General features: G+C 39.0%; 1 protein-coding gene across 8 annotated transcripts in view; it reads left to right on the top strand.

The window, feature by feature from the left end:
* The first annotated feature begins 992 nt into the window (after nt 1-992).
* The window catches only part of AKT3 (AKT serine/threonine kinase 3), a 386,997-nt gene continuing 374,324 nt past the window's right edge, over nt 993-13,665 (top strand). For 2 of the 8 annotated variants that reach the window (XR_003794278.1, XM_029227105.1), the window contains exon 1: nt 10,533-11,577. Coding sequence is in view for 5 of the 8 variants with exons in the window: in XM_029227105.1 (XP_029082938.1) it covers nt 11,532-11,577 (46 nt within the window). In the remaining 3 variants the exon portion in view is untranslated. Of the gene's footprint in view, nt 1,192-10,532; nt 11,578-13,665 lie in introns of those variants that run through there. The other 6 variants (XM_029227103.1, XM_029227111.1, XM_029227106.1 and 3 more) reach the window with 4 other exon arrangements.

Below are 13,665 nucleotides of genomic sequence, written 5' to 3' on the forward strand. Positions count from 1 at the left end.
TTACAGGAAGCCCAGGGAGGATGGCTCTTCCGAGAGAGGTGCTCTAGACTGGACGATAAGGTCTCCTAGGAGTCAGGAACGGTGTCAGACTCTGGACTGACCTCTGAGGTGCAGAGGGGTGGGGTCGGTTCCCGCCCGGCTCCAAGCTTTCCGGGGCGCGCCCCCACAGGGCACCGCCCATCTCTGGGGCCTCAGGTCCGGTCCCCTCACGCGCCCGGCCTGACCTCCTTGGAGCTGCGGCGGGCGGGAGGAAAAGCCCCGGGCCTGGCTGCGCGCGGAAGGCAGAAGAGCCTCCCCTGCCGGGCCTCGGGTGCCCGCAGCGCGCCACGAGGGCGCGGGGAAAACCCACAACTTCCCGCCCAGGAACGACGCCCCGCTCCCGGCTTCGGCTGGGGGGGAGGGGGGGCGTGTTCTCGCGAGAGGAGAAGGGGCGCGGGCCGCCGCGGGCTTGGGGGCGCGGGGAAGCCCGCGGACGGGGGCCCGCGGGGAGGGGGCAGAGGCGGCGGGCCGGCTGGGGACGCGGGGAAACAGCTCCCGCCAGTCGCCGTGCGCCAGCCCCTGACGTCAGGAGTTTTCCTCAAAGTCAACAACAAGCCTGCGGCGGCGGCGGCGGTAGCGAGAGCTGATCAGCGGCGGCCCCATAGGGAGGAGGGGGCGGGGAGGCGGCGGCGGGCCCCCCAGCGGGGCGCAGCCCGAGAGGAGGCCGCAGACCCGCGACCCGCGCCAGGCCGCCAGGGCCCAGAGCCTCCACCCGCCGCCGCCTCGCCTCGCCGGCGCGACCCGGCCCCCGCCCGACCGGAGTTTTCTGGTGATGAATTGAATTTGTAGCCGAGATCCGATTCCCACGTAGAGTCTCCGCCCCCTCCCCCCGCCGCCTCCCTCCTCCCGCCGCCGCCGCCGCCGCCGCCGCCGCCGCCGCCGCCGCCGCTGCCGCCTCCGCCTCCGCCTCCTCCCGCTCCAGCTCCGCGGCCCGGCCGGCTCCCTCCCTCCCTCCCCTGCAGCCCGCCGCCTGCCCTCCCGCCGGCCACACCGGCTCCAGGGGGGCCAGAGGCTCTGCGGGGTGGGGGGAGGACAGGAGGGGAGGAGGAGGGAGGGGGACCCCCGAGTCGCCCCCTCTCCTCCCCCCGCCCCCCGGCTCCATCCTCCGCCGCCGCCCGAGCAGCTGCGGGGCCGCCGCCGCCGCCTTTGCAGGTAACAGCCACCGCCCCCCACTCTTGCCCTCTCTCCGCCGCGCCTGTTCTCCCTCCGGGCCCCCCTCGGGCGGGGGTGGCGGTGGGTGAATGAGGTGGGGGCGTCCGGCTTGTCACCGCGCCGGGGGCGTGGGCGGGGGCTGGGTCGCAGGGGGCTGGGGTTGGGATGCGGGTGCGGAGGCCGGGGATGCCCGGCGCGGACGGACCGCACCCCTCACTTTGCTGAGGGAAGCTGAGGCGGCGGTGCGTGGGGGCCGGGGAGGGTGTTCCTGGCCTAGCGATGCGGTCCGGGTCTGGGCCGCCCGGGCCCGGCGCCTCTGGTCTCTGCGCCACTCTCGATACAGCCCGCTCACCCTCCTCGCCGGCCGGCGGCTAGGGGAGGGGGCCCGCTCGGCCTGAGGTGGCGGCGGGGTTATGTAACGCGGGGAGCGCCTGTGTCAGGGCGTTTGGGTGGGGGAGGGGGCTGTGTGCGCGTGGGTGGGGGAAGGCAGGGATGCGACGGCTCCCCGGGGTCTTGTTCTCCACACCGCCCCCCCCCCCACTCCGCCGCCGGCGCACAGGAAGAGACGGCCCTGGTCGGGTGGGGGTGTGTGGGAGGTGGGGAACGTGCTTGTCTGTGTTTTTAATAGTAGTGGGGTTTTGATCCGCTCCGGAGTTGTGTGCTAAGAATAGAAATGTACGGAAGATGCTGGCTTTGGCGGATCCAGTGATGCTGTCGCTGCTGGCGGCGGTGGCGGCGGCGGCGGCGGCGGCGGCGGCGGCGGCGGCGGCGGCGGCGGCTCTGGCTGCAAGTAAACAAACCAGCCTCTTCCTCGTCCACCTTCTCCTGCGCATCGGTCTGCATCAGCCATGATGCTAGTGGGGCCCTTCTGAGCCCAAAGTTGAAGCGGAGCTGGTTGCTGTGTTCACCCTGACTCCTAGGCGGGGTCACCCCTTGTTTGGGATTTCCCGGGAATCTACAGTTAGGCTAGATTGAATTTCTTTGGGGCCCTGTTTTCAATACCGGTATTTACTGTTTATCTTCTGAAAGCAGAGGAAATGTTTACCCATAAGTCAAGGCTGACATACTCACGTTTCTAACATCAAAATAATGTTATGAAAATAAAACCAACACGTTTCACCAGTGTGGTAATTGGTTGAAAGCCCAGTAGTTTGTAATGGATAACGTTTCCAAGTAGAAATTCAACAGTGAAACCCAGGTATCTATATTAATTACTGGTGTCAATAAAATGTTCACACTTTTTTAGTTCATCATGAAGCTAAAGAATGTGGAATAGTGACTTTTTTTGTAGTTAATGCATTGGCAACTGCCTCAAATCATCAATTTAGATATATGTTCCATCTTTGGTAAAGCATGGTCATGTAATATCTTTTAGTGGACTGTAAATCATTAGACAACTATTGGGCTTTTTGATGGAAAGTCACTAAATTAGGTTATGCATTGTTGGAAAATAGTTGAAAAAGCCAAAGGAGGAAGAATTCCATAAAGATGGTTTAGGAAACTGTCTTCAGAACTTGTCATGGCGAAATATGTGTAAATGAATAGGAATATTACAGGAGGTGGTTGTCTAAAACGTGAAAACATCTTTTATTGGAGTATCTACTTATTAGTATTACTAGCTTTAAGGTATATGACAGGATGCACAATTATTTGCAAGATAGAAGTCAGGACTGTAGATTTTTTTTCCTTTGCCGATACATAGTCTTGACTTTGAAAGTTCACCAATGAGATTGCATCTGAAAACCTGTTTTTTGTTTTTCTCACTAGGGTTTATCCCAATATCTTTGACTGGTTTGAGCTTTTAATTTTAAAGTAAGGGAAGTGCATGTACCACACGAATGAGGCAACATTGGAAGTTAGGTGAATGTAAAGTTTTAGTTTTATGTTTGTACCATGTATTTGCAGTAGGTAGTATGTTTTCTTAGAGTGTTTGAAAAATAATGTCTAAAGTAATTCTGCAAAAAATTTTTTGAAACTATTATTTGTATTCATTTTGTCTCCTACTTTTAGCCGTTCTGTAATGATTACTTTAGTGAATTGTTTTCCAACTTAAAATTAATTTTTACTTTGACTCTTAGTTTAAGTTGTGTATGTCAGAGTATTGCTTTGGATGTTTTTGTTTATGTAACTTAAATGTCTGTAAAATATTTTAAATAAGATTTCATTCATTCATTCAACAAATATTAGAGTGTGAACTGTGTGGTAGGGACTGATTTGATTAAAAACTTCTACTATTTACATTTCATCCAGAAGATCACCACTATTAGACAGTGAATTTGTTTTCATAATCACTGCAAATCTAAACATGTTTTCGTTAAACATATGGGACACATGTACTTAGCATAGAGTCTTGTGCAAAGTAAGGATTTAAGGTTTTTTAAACTCTAGCTTTCTATTTAAACATGAGACATTCTTACAAAAAATTCGATGGAAATTTTCAACTACTTAGTTTTCTTTAAAAGGAGGAACTGGTTTTACAAATTAATTTTGTGGAAGTTTAGAATTTACTTAAACTTTGCCTATTTTTATGAAAAGATGGCTATACTTTCTTTTGTTGTTATATCTTTTAGTACTATAATTCACCCTTGGGAAGATAAGGCAATTGTTAATGATGTGTTAATTGGATTTTTAACATGATTTGATAGGATCTAGTCTTTATAGTGTGATTAAGTTTCAAGCACTAAAAAATATTTAACATAAAAATATATGACTAACATAAGATGCAAGACAGAAAAAGAAATCATTTCATTTTGACCAAATCAGTCTTGTAATTTGACTTGCATTTTTATTTTTAAGTTAATATAAATCGATGCACATGATTAATTTTTGTAGATTTGTGTTAGAGTATTTAAATTATTTAAAATTTCTCTTTTACTCCAGGTTTCAGAGTGCGCATCAGAATTCTAAATGTTCCTTTCGTACACCATGTACTTTTCTGTAGTTGCCTGAATCATCTGAATCGTCTGATGTTAACTTACATGTTTTACCATGGTCTTTTATGTATGATAGAGCTACATTCAATTTAGAGTTAATGCTAGCCAGTGCCTGATGAGCGCTTGCATGTGCCAGGTACTGTTATATGTGCTTAACGTGTATAAATGCATTTAATCTTCACAATAGCCTGTTACACTTTTGAAAGTGATTTTCACAGGAGAAAATACTTTTTCTGGCATTGTAAAAATTTGTTTCATTTTAACTTTAGTAATTTTGAAACACTTTTTCTTTCAGTGTTTGTCCTAACCTGTTTGTACCTATTATTAGAATTCACAATGACAATGCTAAATTTCAATAAACTTGTATAGTATAATTTCCACAGAAATCAAGATAATATAGTAAAACATATTGACTGATCGGTAACTTTTTTTAAATTTCATTTCTTTCAAATGCTGAATTAAATGCCACAGATGTTTACATGTTTTATTGTAGCACCATAGTCTTTGAACATGTTAGATGTAAACATTTCCTTTGCCAGGAAATCTCCAAATGGTAGTCGATAGGTAAATTAGTGTATGCTTCTTGACCTGTAGATTTGGTTTTTAGTTCTTTTCAGTACTCTGTGTATATTTATTTGTCACCAATTACAGATATTTCACACTCTTAAGTGGGTATATTTTGCTAATATTCAGAGGGAAAAGTAAAAAAAAATTATTGGAAGAAATCACTGGGAGATTTTCAAATGAGAATTTTTCTTCTCTATGTTAATTGAAAAAGCCTCTGACTATATTTGGGAGTCTAGGGGATGAGAGGGGGAGGAAGATGGTATTTTTGCCAGTAGTGGAATTTAGTCCAAATTTTGTCTGAGTGGAATTGATGTTTGAATGTTTTATCTTCTCAACTATATATTAACCTTTTGAGGACAGGAACTGTGTATAATCAGGATACTGTCACCTAAGATGCCATCTATAAGTGAAATAGATAACTCAGTAGCTTTAAACTTGAAGAACCGTAAATAAGAGCTATTTAGAGTTCATCTAATGCTATACTTTTATTTTTATGGCTAAGGAAACTGAGGCAGAGAGAATTAAAGGGCCTTATACAGCATTACTCTGGGCCGGGCAGAGTTGGGAATAGGGACCCAAGTTTCTTGTCCTGTCCTGTGCTCTTTCTAATGCACCATTGTAATGAACTTTGTTACAGGATTCCATACCTACTGGTTAACTTTCAGTTTAATCAGGAGTAAAATCTGTCAGGCTGATTAATGACATTTGTGTGTGTGTGGATTCTTTTTGTTTTATAATCAGGGAGGTCCCTGAGTCAGATTTTAGAAGGATTTTACAGGTGTATTGGAAAAATATGGCCAACTGTGCAACTAAGATTGTTTTAGTAGCAACCCTCAACCTGTCCGTGTGTTGTTACATAAGTGCCTTCAAATAGAGACAAGCCACATTTTACATGAGAAATGTAGGGGTGAATTTGTCAGGAGCTTGTTCAGTGGTTTAGGTGAGCCAGAAGAATCCAATAAGCATTTTCTTAGTTGTTTCAAATTAGAATATTAAATATATCACCCAGCATGAGTTGCTTTTTTTTTACTCTATTAATAATGGATGTGTTGGTTGAAATGGCATGTAAATGCCCTAAACCGGGGTAGGGAAGAGGGGGGGAAATGCTTTATGGTTTTATATGCATATTTCAAAGTTTATAAAGCTGATTTTTAAGAATTGGCAATTTAGAATAACTGATATTTTGTGTGAAAGTTAGAAATCTTGCCTTTGCTTATTCAGGTATTTTCCCATAGTGTGAAACAGTGAAGATATCTATATGGAAAGAGTTGAAAGAAAATCCGCAAAGTGTATTGTAGTATGAAGAGAGGAAAGGTATCCAAAGTATATAGTTTGTATGGTTCACTTCCCTATATGATATGTTTTTAGCAGGATAACTCTTAAAAGGACAGACTGGCTTAGAGTTATTTGAAGTGAAGATCAGGTTACCTTGAATTTCCCTTCCACTCCACTATTTTTCCTTTCCCTCAAATCCTTTTAAAAGTTTCATTAGCCTTATGCATTTATTATGGCATACATTAGTTTCACCTATTTCTTAAAATCAGTAAATATCATAGAATTACACCATGGTTACCCTTGACCATCCTTGTTTTTCAGAGTAGCAACTTTCTATTGTATTTGGATATCAGTTCTTCATTACTTTAGTTTGGCTAGCGTACCTAAAGTATATAAAAAATGTGGGTGCAGAGCAAGTATATTCTACATAGTATTAATTATAGCCAAATGTATAGTAGTTTATAGAAGGTTGTATTATAGATTTGTATCATGGCTTTTAACTTAGAAATTAACATACAGGAAATTATTAACCTATGAATTTTGCTCTTTATAAAATAGAATTGCTTGGGGTGCTTTTTAACTTTATGTCAACTTAACTTTTAGTCTTCTATTATAATTTCGTTTGTGATGCAGCAGTTATATTTAATTTTTAATTTGTTTGAAAACATGCTTTACTGGACTTACTGAAATATAATTTGTTACAGAAAAAATGTTCAGAACTATTCACAAATGTTGTACATGTTTTTCAGAGCTCATATTGTGTTATTTTGTAGCAAGCATAACAAACTGATAGAAGAAGTAGTTACTTGTCACTAACTTGTTATGGTAACTGTGAGGAAATGTCATCATTATTGATTGGTTACGGTCTTCTTAGGTTCAAAATTGTAGATGTTATAGCTATTGCACAAATTTGTTTCAGAGTTAAATGAGAAAATATATGTGAAAGCACTTTGATAACAAATTATTATAGGTTTGGAAAAGATTTTTGAAATACTTAGTTTTGCTTGCCCCCTGTATACTCAATTATAGTTCTTGTCACAGAGTAGATAATCAATACATCTTTATTGACTGAATGAACATATATGTATGTATATATATATACATATATATATATAAAATGTTGCGCGAATGATATTTTAAACAGATGTTTGAAGAACTTTATTGCTTAAAATTGAATGGTTGGCTGCTGTAAGTAAACAGATATCTTTTAAAAATTCTTAAAAGTATCTTGAAGAAAATCTCCTATTCTTTCCCTTTTTCCTCCCATAATGGATAATTTTGGGCAGTGTTGATGCCTAATTTGTTTGGGAATTGAAACTTGACCATCTCAACAAAAAGAGTCGAGAAAAAAGTCGAGAAAAAAGGATAATTTTAATGTGTGTTAGGCCTTAAAATTAATAGGAAACATACTTTAATGAATAGGGAAGAATATTTATTTCAACTTTAATTATTTTTTTGTAGGTGCTTCCATAATGTTTAAGTTCAGGTTTGTTTTTACCCATGGCTTCATACCATTCTCTGTCGACTTACAGTATTAATTTGCTTCGTCTTTATTAGGTATCTAAAGCTGCATCTTTGTTCTTTCACTCATCCATTCATTCATTTATTCCATATTTGTTGAGCATCTCATGTGCCAGGCAGCATTAAATTGCTTTACTAAATAATAATGCTATTGAATGAGGTAAAAGATGTGAAAATGTTTTGTAAATTGTAAAATGACATTCAAATGTAATTATTATCATTATCAAATTCTCAATTTTGTATGAAAATACTTTTAGTGCAACTGCTTTGTGTGAATTATAAATTGAATCTACTAAGAATTTTGTATGAAATTTTTTATAAGAATGGGAAAAATTAGATTACCCAGCAATGAATGTTTAACGCAATAGGTTTAAAAGAAAAATATACCAAATTTTCTTTCTTACAGCTCATTGGATAGAACACATTTCTAAAGAAGTTAGGACTGTAGGACTCTACCTTAGGAAGCAGATTACATGCCTGAAGTACAGCCCATCATTTGGCAGATTAGTGTTTTTAGTAACATGGAAGACTGAGTGGGAGAGTGTATTTGACTTGGTGCAAGAGTGTTGCCACTGTAGGAAAAGTAGATCAAAGAATATAGTTTACTGCTTGAGAGTCAATAGCATTGGTTCTATACTAAAGACAGCGTTTATTTCTATCTTATTGATCATAATCCTAGAGTAGTATACCTTTGAACGTCTTTTAAATTGTGTTCAAATAGTGTATCATTTTAGCCAGAGGTGACCCAGAACAATTTTAAAGCTGAAAATTATGAATATGGGTGGAATTTGGTAACATTTTAAGATGCAAAATGGATAAAGCCATCTTTGTAGTACCTGGTTCACTGGCCCTGTTGAAGATGATAAATTTTGTCCTGTTGATTTAATATACATTTAAAAAGTTTAAATGTTTAGGCACTGATAAACATCTTTATCTAAAAAACTAGTTTTTGGAAACAGTTTCTTTATAAAACAGAATTCATTGATTTTGGGTTGATCTGAATATTTCAATATATTGTTTTGTCCTGAAGAGGCAGTGCTAGTGGAAAGTGTGTACCTGTTTTTGTGGTCTTGATTCTCTTATAAAGTAGCTGTATGACGTTGGGCAAGTCACGTATCTGTCTTGATTTCTGTTTCCTCAACTGTAAAATGAGGGTCCCTTCTAGCTTTAAGATTCTTTCAGTGAAATGTCCACTTAAAATAGAACCAATTTTGAAAATACTTTTGTTTTTCTAGTGTTTTATATAAGGGTATTATAATACAAATTATTTTAATAGGAAAATATTCTATATATGTTTATTGGATGTGTATTATTTTTTGTTTATTACTAAGTGTTGGTCGCTGATCTCTTCCCTTTCCAATCCCAAGGATATTAAGATACGAATTTTCATTTACCCAGAGTATACAATTTTATAGTCAGAAACCAAGAATGGCTTAATAGATGTGAGGCCTCTTGCTGTAAGTACTACCAAAGAGAAGGTCTAAGTGCAGTTCTTTTAAAGACATCATTTTGCACTAGTGTCCCTAATATTTAACTCCCTTATACAGTTGACTCTTGACCAGTACTGGGGTGGGTTGCTTCCCTCACCCCAACCCCAGTGTCAAAGATTTGCCTACTGCTATCTCTGTCTCAAAAACAAAGGAATTGATATATGACTTATCCAAGGGCAGGAAGCTGAAACAGTGTGGATAAAATAAGGATTCAAACTTTAGTTCTTTTGATTCTACATATTGTGGTCTCTAATTGAACACAAACTTTTCCCCACACTTAGTTTAAAGGTCTGTAAAATGAAAATGCAGGTACTGTATTTATTGAAAAAAAATCCATGTATAAATGGACCTGCACAGTTCAAACCCATGTTGTTCAAGGGTTAATTGTAATTATTTATGTTGTATAAAGAGTTAACCCTTTCAGTTATCTAGCTTCATATTAAGTAGCCAGTTGACCATGTTGAGTTCTTCAGGAAGTTAGATAAATCACATTAAAATGATGTTTTGATTCTTTACTGAAAGCTTTTTTGTTTTTGTTTTTTGCCTGTTTTTAATGGTGAAATGGGTCTTGTCTTGAATTATGTGGCCATTTCCTATGGCTGTTTTTCACAGTGTGTTCCCCTGGATTTCAATACATGTTACTAAAGGAAAAAAAAAAAACCCTGTGTGTTCAAGTAAGTTTAGGATTTGCTGAGATAAATAAGGTTATACATTATATATGTTGTACCTTTAATATGGTAATAGTGTTGTTTCAAGAGAAAGACATGGTTTATAGAATTTTGCAAACTTACTTGACCAAATAATTTTTTTTTCTTTTTTTAACCCTCTTTTTCTTCTTCTTTTTCTGGAATTTCTCTTTGTATTCTGTCAAACATATTTTCGGAGAATACACCGAGATTCTAATATTCCTTTTGACTCTGAATGATTTTGAGGACAGTCTTGCTCCAGCCTGTAGTTGCTGCCCTCAGCCCCATGGCACATGAGTGGGGTGGTCTTCTATTCAGCCACATAAACTTTGTCAGTCTTTTCTTAAGAGAATGGTAGTCTTAATTCCTGACTGCTAAATGATTAGGCTCTGTACTTAATTTGCATTGGAAAAAGAACTGTAATTCATTTCAGCACTAGCAAGGAAGTCTAACCTTGAACTTATTCCTATGTACTATTTATTAAAACCATATTTGAGAAAATAGTATAGTTATATAGTCCATACATCCATTTTTCTGGTTATCTGAAATTATGCCTGGGTTCCTGGGTCACGTTTTTTGGTCCCTTTCTGTGGAAATGCTTTAATTCAACTTTATCTTGGCACTTTCCTTTTTAGCTTGAGAGGGACAATAAGAAATAGCCAGTAAAGCTCATATATATTCCTGTATAGATGTGAGGATATTTTTGAGGGCTTTTGTTTATTACACTACAAGGTATCTTATGAAGACCTATGGGTTAAATTTCAGATTTTTGTCCTAGAACGAATTGTTTCCTTCTGAACAACTTCTTTTTTTCTTTTTTAAAATATTTATGGATACTGTAAATATTGAAACTGATTGTATTTCCTTATTTGTATTGCTTCCTGAAAGCTTCAAGTTAAATTTGTGGTCCATCTTTCACAAATATGTAGATTTTTACTCTGGCTTCTTTTTATCTTAAGTCAATAAGAATGCAGGCTCTGGAATCAGGTAGATTGGGTTCAGATCTTGGTGCCATCATTCATTAGCTGTGTTGAAATCAGGCAAGCCACTTAATCTCTGAGCCTCAGTTTTCCCATCTATGAAATGGAGTTAATTGTATAATAGATGTAAGCACCTGTAATAGTTCTTGACATGTCCTGAATACTCCATACTTTTTCCCACTTTCATATTCCCTTTGTTTCACTCCATCTACTTTAAAAAATAATTGATTTTATATGATTTATAATATTTTATTTATTGTAATCTACCTAAAATATTTCTTGGAACAAGGCAGAGTAAGCATAGATAAATGTTGGTTACTTAGCACATTTTACATAAAATCCAGCAATTAAAAACATTCACAATTGCTTTGCCATACTATTTCTAAATTTACTGAGATTTTGAAACTAGACATACATGAAGATTTACTTTTAGTCCACCTCACTTTCATTCTCTTCCCTTTTCACCTCAAACACACATTACCAAGGAAATTTTCAGTATTATTTGTGTAGGTGTGACAGTGGTTTTCTTAAGACATTTTTTTGTTGCAACCTTGTAGGTTAAAAGTTTCACTGTCCTTTGAAGTTCTGTCACAAGACCAGGGAAGTGCATTCGTTATAAAACTACTTAATAAATAAGTTCCCCAGTTTGAAGAGCTAGACTTTTATGTGAGGTCAGGCCAGTTGAAGACATTTACAAAGAATTAGTTGTTTGTTATTGCTGTGTGAGTTGCAAGAATGGAAAAAAAAGAAATTCTTTCTTCAATACTTCCTTCCAGGCTGAGTCATCACTAGAGAGTGGGAAGGGCAGCAGCAGCAGAGAATCCAAACCCCAAAGCTGGTATCACAAAGTACCTTTTCTCCAAGTTGGGGGCTCAGAGGGGCGCCATCATGAGCGATGTTACCATTGTGAAAGAAGGTTGGGTTCAGAAGAGGGGTAAGTGTTCAACAAAACTGAAAATAATATGGTTGGTAAGTGTGCTAACACTAAGTGGTGTCCTGGAAGTTGATATTTTTTTCTGATGCTGTTAACAAAGTAAACTGTGACATACTATGTCCACTAAGATAGAAATGATATTTAACATATGTGTTAGGAATTTGCTTGTTATTTAGGAATTCTTTGTAATTCTTGATTTTGATCATTTATAATCAAGAAGGTTTGGCTTTCTGGTGTGTTGTGTGCATGGATGTTACAGAAAGTTCATGGTGTATTTTTCTGTATTGTTCACAGATTCTACAGTCCAGAGAGGTGTCTTTAGAATGATTTAATATCTAGAAAAGTATCTAACTTGTATGCATTTAAAGACATGTAAATATATAAATAAAGTATTCAATTATATTGAGCCAGTTTGGGCGGTGGCAGGGAAAGGGCTTAAAGTAGTAAAGAGGAAGGATTCACTCACAAACTCATGGATTCAGTAATCCCATAGTTAGATAAGTAAAGTCCTATAGTAAAAGACTGAATGAGGAAAGGGATTGTGTGTGTGTGTGTGTGTGTATGTATGTTTAATTTCATATTTTAATTTTTCATGATCTACTTTTATTATTCCTTGTTAATAATAAGAAATAATTATTACTTATTTCTTAAAGTTATATAGATAAATACTTTAGATAAATAATTCAAATGCATTATTATTTTTTAATACTAAAGGAACTCTTACAATGTAAAGCTTAGTTTATCCTCCATGAGATCATCTGCTAATGTAGTCAGTGTGTTTATTAGAAATCTAGACTAGAGTTTAGATTAGTTGCCAGGCAACTACTGTTTATCCACATGGCCAAATTCAGTAGGATGAAGATGGCTACATTCTCAGAGCTTTTAAGTTCTCATATATCTATTTTCTGGTTAAAAGTTACCTCTTAATAATTTAGTGATTTTTAATACTCTTTGAAGTTCTGTAGTTAATACTTAGGCTAAAAAGCTGTTGTCAATAGTTAAATATGATTATGTGTTAATGAGTTTTTAAAAATCGGCCTTATTGGGCTTCCCTGATGGCGCAGTGGTTGAGAGTCCGCCTGCCGATGCAGGGGACACGGGTTCGTGCCCCGGTCAGGAAAGATCCCACATGCCGCGGAGTGGCTGGGCCTTTGAGCCATGGCCGCTGAGCCTGCGCGTCCGGAGCCTGTGCTCCGCAACGGGAGAGGCCACAGCAGTGAGAGGCCTGCGTACCGCAAAAAAAAAAAAAAAAAAAAATTGGCCTTATTGAGTTGTAATTTACATACAATAAAATTCACCAATTTTAATCCACCAATTTTTACTTTGATGAATTTTGCTAAATTTATACACTAGTGTAACAAACCCTAAAATCATGATATAGAACATTTCTATCATCCCAGCAAGTTCCCTCATTCCCCTGCACAGTCAGTCCTCTTCCCTGAACTCTGGCAACCACTGATTTGCTGTTACTATAATTCTGCTTTTCTGGAATTTCATATAAGTAGGATCATACAATATGTAGTCCTTTGTGTCTGGTTACTTTCACATGGCACAATACTTCAAAGATCCATCTATGTTGTTGTATATATCATTAGTTTGTTCCTTTTTCTTGTTGAGTGGTATTCCACTATCTGGACGTACTACAATTTACCTGTTTACCAGTTGGTGGACACTTGGGTTGTTTCTAGTTTTTGGCTGTTATGAATAAAGCTGCTGTGATCATTTGAGTGCACGTCTTTGTGTGATGTGTTTTCATTTTTCTTGGGTATTAACCTAAATGAGATTACTGAGTCATATGGTAAGTGTATGTTTAACTCTATAAAAACTGCTAAACTGTTTTCCAAAGTGGCTATTCGTACTGTTAAGTTTAATTTTTCTCATGTTATTCTCATATTATAAATTTGGAAAGCATTTTCACATTTCAGGGCTGTATAAAAGTTATTTAAAAAATTTTTTAACTTGTCCATTACATTTATATTATTTTTCTTATTTTGTTGGGGGGGGCTGGCAAATAACTTAAACCTTTTGGAGTCTTTCTTTCTTTCTTTCTTTCTTTCTTTCTTTCTTTCTTTCTTTCTTTCTTTCTTT

Source organism: Monodon monoceros, unplaced genomic scaffold (assembly GCF_005190385.1).
Source record: "Monodon monoceros isolate NGI ecotype Baffin Bay Population unplaced genomic scaffold, NGI_Narwhal_1 Super_Scaffold_18, whole genome shotgun sequence".
Taxonomy (NCBI): Eukaryota; Metazoa; Chordata; class Mammalia; order Artiodactyla; family Monodontidae; genus Monodon; species Monodon monoceros.